General features: G+C 41.1%; 1 protein-coding gene and 1 long non-coding RNA gene across 3 annotated transcripts in view; one reads left to right on the top strand and one right to left on the bottom strand.

The window, feature by feature from the left end:
• Positions 1-10: 10 nt before the first annotated feature.
• Positions 11-12,508, bottom strand: part of ARHGEF38 (Rho guanine nucleotide exchange factor 38) — a 36,981-nt gene continuing 24,483 nt past the window's right edge. Inside the window, exons 6-14 of the mRNA XM_009474860.2 lie at positions 11,738-11,937; positions 11,098-11,231; positions 9,323-9,427; positions 7,998-8,120; positions 4,576-4,896; positions 2,813-2,953; positions 1,421-1,619; positions 982-1,241; positions 11-204 (exon numbers count right to left, since the gene is read on the bottom strand). Coding sequence (XP_009473135.2) covers positions 19-204; positions 982-1,241; positions 1,421-1,619; positions 2,813-2,953; positions 4,576-4,896; positions 7,998-8,120; positions 9,323-9,427; positions 11,098-11,231; positions 11,738-11,937 — 1,669 coding nt within the window. The 3' untranslated portion in view covers positions 11-18. The remainder of the gene's footprint in view (positions 205-981; positions 1,242-1,420; positions 1,620-2,812; positions 2,954-4,575; positions 4,897-7,997; positions 8,121-9,322; positions 9,428-11,097; positions 11,232-11,737; positions 11,938-12,508) is intronic.
• On the top strand, positions 70-4,885 carry LOC148051493 (uncharacterized). Of its 2 annotated transcripts, none has more exons than XR_015700012.1 (3): positions 70-653; positions 3,648-3,752; positions 4,750-4,885. It is a non-coding gene; the product is annotated as an uncharacterized LOC148051493 (long non-coding RNA). The 2 variants fall into 2 exon arrangements; XR_015700013.1 differs by lacking the exon at positions 70-653 and adding an exon at positions 2,838-2,993.

Genomic DNA, 12,508 nt, shown 5'->3' with positions numbered 1-12,508 from the left:
CAATGGGCCTTTCTGTTCTTAAGCGTATGTCATCTTCCCGAGATAATTAGATGGTACGTATCCTTTCTGACCTTTTGCTTCTGCTAGCCACCATTCTTTATTGCCACTCAGGTCAGAAAACCGAAGTATCCTAACCTTCTGGTACTCCTGAAGACTGAGTTCCTGATCATTTCTTGCTTGAAATGCATAAACAGCATAGAAGGTCTGAAAAAACAAAGCCACAAAAAACAAAATCTGAATTCAGAAATGTAGCCACATCTTACTCTGTCATTGTGTATTAGCATGAATTCTGTATGCAGAAAATCTGTAGTAACGTATACAAACCAGTATGCAACTACCTGGTCTGCAATTGCTAGACAGACTACAACGAACAGGGCCAAAATAAAAAGTAAAATTGAGGGATCGGAGGAATTGCGTGTGGGGAGGAACAAACCAGGCTCCAAGACCTCATCACCTTACTACGCTAGTAATGTTTTCAGCTCACACCAAGTGCCTGTTTCTGTTACACCAAGCGGCCTTGGACTGGACGGAGAATTTTCCAGCAAGGTTTCCTCAGGGAGAATCACCTTTCCTAAAGCTCCTGTACTCAAATGTGGCACGTGGGTCACTTCTGTGCCTTGCTGATGAGCATTGCCACAGCTTTCTTGTCAATGGTAAGTGGAAAAATCCCCCAAACCGAGCTATTTTGCAGGTTGCTGCTCTGTAGGAGAACCTTGAGGTGTTGTATGTGGGGTGGGGTAATGCAACAGTGTGTTTTCTGTGAGACAGGATGACGATTCACGGTTTAACTGGTTATTATTTCCTACCTCATAGCTATTTAAGAAAAGCAAAGAATGGAGAATAACGAATTCCCATGTCATACTGACAAATTAGTGCCAGTCTTTTCCGGTGTAAAACAAAGCCATTTAAATTATAAGCAGTATAATTCTAGATTTGAAATAGGAGCAACAAGAAGACAGCCACAGTGTGGATCATACTTACATGCTGATCATCCGTATCTTGAAAAGCATCAGTCCCTGTGCCATTAATTGTGGGATTTTCGCAGAAGTGAAGAGATGAGCTGCTGTCACTCTTCTTGTGCCCCAGACATCTTGTGCTGCTGTCAGTAGAGGGCCGTGAAGAGACAAAGAGGCTGATATTATCAAAATCGTCATCACCGAAGCCGTTTTCTGCTACATCCTTCTGCACTTTGGCTGGATTGTAAGGCCTCAGGAAGGAGGAATACACATACCCTTTAAGGACTAGACACCAGAATAAAAAGAGAGAAAAACAACAAACGGCAAAATACTGCTAAAACCATTTCAAAACCAACTATTTTAAGCAGCTGTCAGTATGACAGGCAAACAGATGGGGCCAGAATGAAAAGAAATCAATATCCCAAAGGGAAGCTGTTATTGGGATGTTTGTGCAGAGAACTTACTTCCTGTGTCAACAAGCCATCTGCTCGTACTTCCGAAGGGGTCCTTTTGCTCCACAGCAGCCACCAGTTCTCCCTCATGTAAATCAATATCAAATTCCTGCGTGGCATTGCACTTGCGCTTAGCTTGGTATAGCAGTTCTGTGCTGTACGTAGACAACAGCTTGGACCTGTGGCCTTCTGTTTGACGTGGGGATTCGAGCTGAAAAGCAAAAAAAGTATTCACTGGGAATAATGCTGAGGCCATTTCTAGAGCAACACGGATGCATAAAAACCAGTGTATGCTGCATGTGGCAACTGACCCTACATTTTTACACACAGATCAAGGAGTTACACAGCTATATGTAACCAAATCTCCTTTGCATATGCAGCAAGGACCTGTCCAACTGCTATGTTAATAGGTGAGCAATAAAGGGCAGATTTTAAAGAAATATAAATGTAGGAATTTCACTAATTAAAGACCTCTTAGTCTGTCCTCTGCTCTCCAAGAGCTGGTGTTCTGTCTGTGAACTGTCACTTGCTTAATTGTTTTTCCATAGCAATGATCTTTGAATTCCTATGTAATATCACAAAAAAGGCATAATCCAAAAATCAGCTGAGGTGTGCTAAGGTCACATAACAACTTGCATGATAAGCCATTAGGCAAAAAAAGTCAGTGGTACCCAAACGGTCTGCTTTTTGTGTGAGACTACCGTGCTAAATAAGGGCAAGGTGCTATTAACTGCTGGAAGCATATTCACTCAGATTTTGGTTAGAGGGCAGGGAGGGAGGTGCTGCACATCAATGGGATCTTAACGTACCACAGAAGCAAGAGCACATTTGCCTTACTGATGCTAAAAGGAATCCTACAGCTTCCGCAGGTTCTCCTGTAAATCTGCGCTTGAGTTTTCATTTTGCTGTAAACTAGACTCCTAAAAGCTCTGGAAATGTCTGATAAGATTGAGAACCAGGGGGACACAGATTTCCTGGTGGATTTTCTGAATCTTGTGCTGTGGGGGTGTATGTGTGTGCATATGTGTGTAAACACCAGTACACATAGCCACAGCTGAGGATGAAGGAAAAAAATGTTCTGAATTAGAAGACTAAGACGCACTGTAAAAGTATTTAACAAAGGAAGTAATCAAAGTTTACATGTACAACCTTAGACTTAACATGTGCTTAAAGACCTAAGGGTCATCAGAGATAATTTTAAGTGGATTTTCAAGATAATAACATGAAAACAGAGTGAAAAATCTTCAGAAGTTACTGGTCAATGGACAGCTTCATTTCAACAACCTGATCCAGAGTCCCAGTGAAGAGACCAAGCCCAAACCTCTAGGTGGCATAAAAATGGATTTGTTTCAGAAGCAATTAAAAGGGGATGCTTCATACGCAATTCAGATGTATGGTACTCACTGGAGAAGGGGCAGGTTTCTTTTTTTCCAAGCTCAATTTTCTCTCAATAAAGGTTGCACTGCTGTTTTCTTTTACAAAATTCAACTTGTGAAACTCCTCCATCAACTGATTCTGCACTTCACAGATGCTTGAGGAAGACAGCTGCAAACACAAACGTGGGTTAGATCTCAGGAACAAAATGGTAAGGAGATTTGAGAGAGCAGATTTGGTTTAATGGGCTGAACGCTAGGAGTCAGGAAATCTGACAAGTTGCTGCTATTTTCTGCAGAGCCGATCGTGTGCTAGGTACGAGATGGAAAGAAAAGAAAGGTCCTTGCTTAAAGAAAGTTTCTAATGATTGCTATTAGATTTAAAAGACATACTAATTTAAGTTAAATCATTAAAAAATATTCTAAACAGTGATGAAAATGAACAGCCTTGCACTTATGCTACTGAGCCACCTGCTTTCAGATGCAAATGTGCATCTCGGCAGCTATCGGAGTGGCCAATGTGCTGTAAGACTTGGAGTAGTTTACCCTACTGCTGTGTGTTTGTGCAACTGGGTGCTGCCACCAGGTTAAAAATCGTTGGGTAAGCTGAAGCTCTGTCTGTGGCACTGGATAAGTGCTTTTGGTCTATGCCTAACTCCAAATGTATTTGCTGATGTACACAGAAAAAAGAAGGTAATTTTGTAGGCAGAGCCTCACAGAAAACAATGCTCAATACAACAGCTTTCGAAACATGAAATGGTCAAATTACAGGGATGCAATTTCTTGATGTGGGAAAAGCCTTCATTTTCCCATTAAACAGCACAGTTCTATGTTTTGATCCTGACCTCGCTTTCTTAATTTTTCAGCTGCCCCTGACTATAACGTGCTATGTTCAAGCCTTGATGGAAGGGAATACTCCAGAATTGCCTCATCACAATGTGTTTCCTATCTAGCGTCCTGCTGCAGTTCAGGTGAGTAGATTTGGATGTGTGGAAGGCATTGTTGTAGCCGTGTTTCTCAGGGATTCAGGTCCTCTAGGCAAAAGTACAGCAAAACTGAAACACTAGGATTTTCACACAAATTAAGAATAATTTCTCAACTTCAGTCTTCAAGTAATGATCATAGTGCCCAGAAAGAGTAGAGTAGGCTGGAGGAACTGATGCCCTTCTGTGTAGCTCAGACAGGCATCTTTGGTGCTTTTGGCTATGTAAGTGAAATGATTTGAACTTTCTAAAAATGCTAATGTAGACAAAGCTATTCCTTACTGCCTAGAGATGTCTGCAGGAGCTTCTGCAGCATATTTGAGTTTAAAAGCAACTTGCTTTTCACAGAAATTAGTTCATCAGATCTCCTAACCTGCTTCTCTTCTGCAGTCATCTGTGACTCTGCAGGTCTAGCAGCAACAGGAGTGTTCATGTAATTTCTTAGAATTTCTCTTCCTGTGTTTTCTGGGCTACTCAGGGTAGATGCTAAGAAACAAAGACTAAAATGCTAGCAGCTGCCTCCTTTTTTGCCTTACTGTAATGTTCTTGCCATTACTATCACTGTAGCAGCTGGAACAGCTGCATTAGGATCATTCTTGACAAAAAGTCCAGGCCTGGCAAAACTTAAGCTCAGAATTTAACCCTTCCTGAGCTTGCAAGGAGAAAAAAAATCCCCAACCCGACTGTGCTTAGCAGAACAAATGAAATCAGTGTGGTTTGCAGGTGCGTGTCCTACATAACTCTAGCCAAATCATACAGAAAGAAAAAAGACAAATAAAGGCAGAGCTACACCGGTTTGTAATGTACTTACTGGAACAGGCACCACCACAGCAGAATTTGATTGAAGTGCTGCAGACATGATATTCCTGAGGAGGGTGATGAAGCAATGCAGGCAGTTCAACACAATCTTTTTGGCTGCTCTGTTGAATACCTGAAGTTCTTCCACTAACTGTGCATTCAGAGCCTCATAGTCTTTCTTTGCCAGGTCCAGCTCTTCTCCTGTTGACCTCTGAAGGTAGCTGTTGTAGTCCAACAACTTGTCATAGCGCTTCTGGATGAGCTTCTGTGGGCCTGAAAACAAGGCTTGTAGTGCTGAGAGAGGAGTCAAAACAAGCTTGTCCAGCTGAGCCACCTGGAAAGGTATAAAACAGACCTATTTATTAATTTATTAAAGAAGAAAGTAATAATAACTTCAGACCCAGTAACAGGTTAAGCCTCATGGCAGTCTATCAAGCAATCTATTAATTACTCTTCACAAAGCATTGCTGTCAGAGGCAACTTCAAGCAGGGTGTAGCATGAGTTAGAATCTCCTTCATAACATGGCAAAGGAGAGGTAACAGTTTTGCAGCTTAAAGTGTCTGGTAATGGTCCCTTGGAGTATGCACCCTGCAGTACTGCCCTTCGTGTGTTACTACTGAGGAAAAACTGGGCAAGGATTGCTGAAGTGGTCCAATAAACCCAGGATTTCCATAATTGGAAGGCCCATGCCAATATACAGTCTAGAGACAATGAGGTCTTGTTAAACGGCAGTCTTGCAGTCTTGAATGCTATCAAAGCTTTTTTTTTTTCTGGAAAGCGCTGTAACTCAATTCCTGTTTAAGCAAACACAAACAATCACTTGATTTGATTAAATTATGTTATGCTTGTTGGTTTTATCTCTAGTAATCAACAAAATTAGACACCTGGTAAAAAAACAAAGTCTTTCTCAGACTTTTTCATTAGTCTCTAATTGTCTCAAGGGATTAATATTGCATGAAATAAAATTTATTTTTGTAAGTCACTTGTTCAAATATAGCACAGGCTTGTAGTGAGTGAAACTCATCATCATATTAAAGCTCTTGGATGTTCTATGTGAATTAAGTTGTTGGGTTGAATGTGAGAATAAAAGAGCAGCTGTCCATCTACCCTCCGTAACACACCACAGTCAAGGACAGATCCATTTTAGCACCAGAATTGCTCTCCCAAGGCCAAGATGAGGTACACTGGCTAGATAGTTCCTACTTTATTTCCACCTGAAAAACTGGGCTGTGTTTAGCAAACCAATTTTTGATGCATTAAGAAAACAATTGTTCCAAACTGCTGGACCTGATTTCTGGAAGAGAAGAGGCTATTGTAGATTTCTGCCCTAAAATTTTCACTAAAATATAATGAGAGAGGAAGCTATTCATTATTGGCAAATGTACAAAGGAAAGAAAATTAACCTGAGCCCATTGCTGAGATCTCTGTTGGTAATACCCTTTCAGGAAGACACGTGAAGAACACTATGGGTTACTCAGTGAGAACATGTGGTCAATGGCCAGCTGAATACGAGCCAGCAACGTGCCCAGGTGGCCAAGAAGGCCAAGAGCATCCTGGCTTGCATCAGAAATAGTGTGGCCAGCAGGATTAGGGAAGTGATCGTCCCCCTGTACTCGGCACTGGTGAGGCTGCACCTCAAATACAGTGTTCAGTTTTGGGCCCCTCACTACAAGAAGGACATTGAGGTGCTGGAGCATGTCCAAAGAAGGGCAACGAAGCTGGTGAAGGGTCTGGAGAGCAAGTCTTTGCGAGGAGCAGCTGAGGGAGCTGGGGTTGTTTAGCCTGGAGAAGAGGAGGCTGAGGGGAGACCTTATTGCTCTCTACAGCTACCTGAAAGGAGGTTGTAGTGAGGTGGGGGTCGGTCTCTTCTCTCAAGTAACAAGCGATAGGACAAGAGGAAATGGCCTCAAGCTGTGCCAGGGGAAGTTTAGGTTGGACATTAGGAAAAACTTCTTCACCGAAAGGGTAGTCAGGCACTGGAAAAGGCTGCCTAGGGCAGTGGTTGAGTCCCCATCCCTGGAGGTGTTTAAAAGGCATGTAGATGTGGTGCTTAGGGCCATGGTTTAGTGGTGGACTTGGCAGTGTTAGGTTTACAGTTGGACTTGATGATCTTAAAGGTCTTTTCCAACCTGAACCATTCTACGATTCTAACATCTACCCATCGTGCAATGTCAGGACAAAAGTTTTTTTAAAAAAAAAAACTTATACATAAGATAGAGAATCCTTGTAGTCTTGTAAATCCAAGACACAGAAATAAATAGATAATAAGTAGAAATTAACATGGTTAACAACAACGTCCACAGTTAAATAAGATAAAGTTGTTTTGTTGGTTTTTTTTTTTAAATTATGTAGACCTTAAGAATAGCTGGGTCATGAGCCAAAAGGAGTTACAAAATTTTTTCTGAAAAAAAGGTTTTCTGTTTCATGTATTGTGGAATTGCTTCTGCTTTTCTTTGATGTTTCTGAATATAGGGGCATCTTCCATACTGGACACACTCACCACTGCAATGATAGACGGGTACTCTTCTGCACTTTATGCACTCATTCATTGTAAAGATATTGAAAATATCTTTCTGATTATTGAGATTAATTTTTGAGATTCTTTTCAAATGCAGGAACTTCAAAGGAAAGGAAAGACAACATCTTAGTTCCCTGTCATTATTTGGGAGGATGTGGTCTGTCAAAGATCCTTCTGTTTCTTGGCAAACTCCATTTTCAGTGTTTTGGAAAGGATTGAATGGTTATATTTTAGTCAACTCAAACCTAGGAAAGTATAAGAAAACCTCCATCTCTGAATTTTTCCAGCTTGAGCAGCTGTTTGAAGAAGCAGCCTGCCCCATTTTGAAGACACATTTTAGTCTATCTTAGCAGAACCAGGCATTAGAGTTCATTTGGACCCTGAAAACAAGAGACTAGTTGAAAAACTATAACCTTTTTTTTGATTGCTTTTTAATTCCTATGGGCTATATTCAGATTTTTCATGGTTTCCTTATATGAAGGATAGTAACTTACCTGAAAAGGTAACAAAGCTGAGATTTTTTCACAGATCTATGATTCCAGAAGCTAATAGTTCATGAGCACAACAAAGATCACAAAAGTCACTCTAAATCTGCAAGTGTTGGTAACAAAAGTAGCAAAGGAAAGATCTGCTCTTGTCTGAAGGTCAGGTGAAACGTGTAAATTTAGGACAAAGATTTTAGTTTGAACGCAGGAATTTAGCTCGAGAAGTTTTCTTTAGCTCTTCTAGAGAAAACACAGTGCACTTACACTGAATTTTATATTATTTCTTACAGAAACTCAACCAAAAAACCCACTCGTCTTTCCCCATGGATTCCTAAGGTTTTTTGCTCTTTTCTGTCCTAGTCTTCCTCAAATACACCTGTTTTCTCACACATAGAGATAGCTGTGTAACACTGGACATTGCATAAACTTACAAGGTCTTCACAGGGATTTGCAGTGTTGGTCCGGTTTTTCAAACAGTCATTGACTTTGTCATCTTTGTCTTGCAAGATTTCCTGAAGCCCAGTTATATTCTGTGCAGCCAGGTGTATAGAATCCTAAATGAGAAGATGGTAGGAAGATGAAACTGTATTACGATCTGTTTTCATATACTGCATTCATTCATGCAGATACTGCAATAATACTGATGGAATCAGAAATATTTTCCATTTCTGACACCTGTGCAGTTTCTGTACAGTTTCCAGCCATTGTGGCATTGTTTACTGTGATAATATTTTCCTGTGTTTTGTCTATTTTCAATGTAAACTATTTAAGAATCAAGTTGTTAATGTTCAACTGAAAAAACTATGCCCCAACCTAAGGAATGTCCTACTGGAAGTTAGCTACTCCTCAGCAAGAAGCCAGCTCAAGACCCATGCAACCTCAAAGGCCTCTTTTGGAGGACTAAGTAGGACTACAGTGGTGTATTTCACTTACTCTGGATTTTAATCTTAATGAAGTGTGCATCCATTTGGATAAGGAACTGTCAACACCATTCCAGGCAACAACCCATGTCAGCTGAGCTCACTGGCCTTCCCCTGTTTGCTGAACCAAACGAGGTGTGTTTGCGATAAGCTCTGGCCAGCTGACTATTGATCTTCCCTACCTCTCGAACAACCTTCATGTCTGGTGTGGGCACACTTACACTTTGAAGGGCCTCATGCCATCTACAAAGTTGGCAAGTTATCCATGAGAGGGGAAAGTTGATAAGTTACAAGCCAACCCACATCGTCGGAGAGGAGGATTAAAGCAAAGACATTTACAGCACTTGAGCAGTCTACATCTAATGCTAGCCCTCAACACAACCTAGCAACAGGATCAAGGAAGGAGTCCTCACATCCAAAATATGTATTTTAGGACATTTTAATTCATGGGGCTGCAACTCAGTTCTTCCACTTTTAATGAGAAGCAGTTGGTGCTCTCATGCATGCAGCAGATGTGCATGACCCAGATGACGGCTTCAAACAGTGATTGGAAGTCATAACTGTGCCACCAGACAGCACCTTCTTTTTTGCACTGCACCCATGGGTCTCCATAGAGCTTCCTTGTGTAAGGGGAAAAATGCTTAAGTGTGGGCTTCAAAACTTCTTTGCCATGGGCTCAGTAATGCAGTAGCAGCACAGCTCATTTGTTTAATATTGTGATGTAGACAGGCCTGTTTATAAAGAATTTGGTGTTGCCTAACCAGTGGCAGAAATGTGTGTTAAACTGGTTATGGACATGGTTTGTGGCCACAGATTTCAAAAAGGCCTGTACCCACCTGTAGGTGTTGCGAGGAGAGTGAAATGTTCTTCACGCACAATTTCACAGTCTTCTCTAGACTTCGAAACAACTTTTCTTCCTTATTAAAGGTTTGATCTTTCACCTAAAATAGATGTTTGCACTGTTATTTTGGCAGCCCAAAAGAGCCTGGCTAATGAAAGAAATGTCCAGAGCACTGCTGGAAAAATCCCAAACCTTCCCTGAACTCCTCCCTTTGAAAACAGAACAGATCAGCCCCTAATTCTCCCAAGCTCCAGTTTTAATCCAAGAAAAATCAAAGGCACAGGGCAACATGACAGAGAATTTAATTTTTAATCCTTGTGGAAGCAGGGAGTTGCTTTATTACAAGCACACCTATGTGTGCCAATAGAACTCTTCATTTTCTGCATATTGTTGCTCCATTTGAGGAAACAATGGTGAAAATTGCAAGATATTTTTATGTCCTGGCATTGCTTCCTGGGTGCTTCTTTGTGGGTGATGGAGAGATTTCCCCCAGGCAGGCTGTAGGTGGAGCTGTTACCTCTAGAGCAATGCCAGCTCTTCAGCTAGAAACCTCAGCCGCTGGAAATAGGCTTGTACTACTTTTTTATGCTAGCTGAAAAAAACCTGAAAATAGGTTTATTTTAATTTGAGAAATCTCAAGTCTTGTTTTCAGTGGTCTTGCTGTAAGGGTCACAGCGTGTTTCAGAGATGTGAATTGGGAACTTTCTTAGTCCAATTAAGCAGGAGAGAGGGCCGAATCTTTAACAGAGGTACCCTGATTCTAAAATGATTCTCAAATGTTTTAAGCTTAATTAGAAAACAAAACCCCCAAAAAAAACCATAAAACAGAAGCTTCTAAAAAAAAACGAAAAATCACATCTCCTTTTAATAAAATTTAATTCCCTGTTTTTCTCTTATTTTATAGCCTTGCTGACGTCCCATTCTGAAGACAAAAATTTCCACTGTACAAATAAATGAACAGAAAAAATAAATGTGGGTAGTTTGCGTCAGAGAAAGGGGGAAACCACTAATAAAAAAAAAAAAAACCAAACAAAATAGGAAAAAACGGCACGTATCTTGTAAAGTCACATCCAGAAAGGCAAGTGACCTTGTATAATCAGCCATCTCGTGCAGTGAGGTGCACTGGATATAATTTTCAAGGTCAGTTGTAATTGATTTTCTTTGAGATTTAGATTTAAGCTTTCCTGAAAATGTTTATCCTGCTAGATTTTGAATTACAACCTTGAAATTATGAAGGAGCATTTTATTTTTGGCTACCCAACACCCATCGGACTTGTCACAGGGTTCTTTTCCTCTGGGCGTTTTGACGGTTCCAGGTCCTTACACATGTAGAAGCAAACCCCATGGCCTTTCCTAATCAGAAGTATTGCTCATCTGCCTTGCTGGGTTCAGAACCTGAATGTTACAATGCGGAGCAAGACGGACTGAACACATTCTCAGCACCGACAATAACTATTTCCAGTCTGTCCGCGAAGCGCTGATCTCGGGCTGAGTTTCACAAAACTACCAGTCACTTCCTCTCTGCTGAAGATCAGAAGTTTGAGAAACTCTTAGATAAAAAAGGAAAAGGTGGAGAACGCATTACGTTATTTTCTATTTCAATCACAAAGATCTTTCCTGTCTTCTGTGACAGTCAGAAAATGACTTTATAAATGATGCAGAAAAAGAGCAACACCACAAACTCCTTTTTCCAACATGTTTTAAAAAATGCCCAGTGCAAAAGCAGAACTGAAGCTGCCAATGCAAATCTGCAGTTGGCTGAGTAAGTACCTGAGGTTCTCCTCCCGTTAGTATTTTCAGATGGCTGGTGACCCTCTTGGATTTCTTGCTAATGGAGTGGATATTCAGTCGGGAAAACTTTTCTTTAAGGGTTTCATCATCATCATTCCTCTTATACTTCAGCACTGCAGACAGAGAATTTCATGACACTAATAATCTGTATTCACAGGGCTTTTCACAGGGACGGGCACACAAATATGAAACCATGTGAGAGCAGACACTTTGATGTCACTTGCTGTAATCTTGTGTGAAAATGCTTGAGATGATGAAAACCCTGTTTTCAGGGGAAGAGTGAAGCTAAGGCTTCAACGTGGCAAGTCTATGAGAAATACTGCTATCTCTGCATCTTAATTGTTATCAGTGTTTGCAACTGCGTTATGGACAATGAACTTGGATATAACATGAATTCTTTCATCATTTTCATATTTCTGGAGTTTCCAGTCAGGTAACATAGTTGGCTGAGGACAAGTGACATTAAGGCATCTGTTACCTTCTTGAAACCCAGCATATCACACAACTTGGGTAGCACCAGCCAAAACTGTTGTAGGGATAGGACTGGAGTTGAAACCTCTCGTGTAATTGCCAGCCCAAACCTACAAAGACAGAAGAACTTACGGTGCCTTTTTCTTACCTAAATCTTTCCTCCTTTTAAGTTCATTGATGTTCACATTAATGTTTTTCATAGCAAAAAGGGCGTCTTGTAGCACCTTGTGGTCAGGGTGACAAGCAGGAGTTGAATTCAAGAGTTCACGGAGTAACAAGGGATATTTCATCACCCGTTGCACTGGTTTGATCATCAGGGATCCCATGTCCGTTAGATTTGTCTTTCCTCTATAATTTATATTAAAAAAATTGTCACATAAGGAGAAACTCCTTGAAGACAAAAACTTATTATTTCTGTCTAGTCATTGAAGCTGCTGCCTTTTATATCATTCAGTTGAGCTTTCAGCTACAGAAAATATGAAAACCAGAGCAGTGCTTTGCACCGAGTCATAGAAGTGCAATTACCACGTAAGTCAAAAAATATGATACATCTGTCAGGGAGTAGGGGCCGTTGTAAACAAAACCTTCCTCTCTCCCCTCAATGAGAAATACACACTGCGTCTGAGTTTTGTGTACTTTCAGCAACCTACCAGACTATTGCTTAGACATTGCCTCTGAAACTGTCCCACTCAGTCTGAGGGTGCGTGTGGTGCAACTCACACGCCACAACACCCAGGAAGGGAGATGTAGGTGGAAGAACAAATAACAGGAAGTTTGAGAAACACACGTGAGCGGGGCTCTTGCACCCTGCTCAGGGCCCTCAGGCTTCAAACTGCAACATCTCCCTGCTGCGAGTAACCGGGATCCACTGCTGCATCCCTTCTCACAACATCTCTCAACTCGCCACAGCGACCCTTAA

The sequence above is a fragment of the Nipponia nippon genome, unplaced genomic scaffold (assembly GCF_047370975.1).
Source record: "Nipponia nippon isolate SJK-2023a ecotype South Korea unplaced genomic scaffold, ASM4737097v1 scaffold_6, whole genome shotgun sequence".
Classification (NCBI taxonomy): Eukaryota; Metazoa; Chordata; class Aves; order Pelecaniformes; family Threskiornithidae; genus Nipponia; species Nipponia nippon.
The sequence above is the reverse complement of the archived record's forward strand: the minus strand, read 5'-3'. Positions and strand labels throughout refer to the sequence as shown.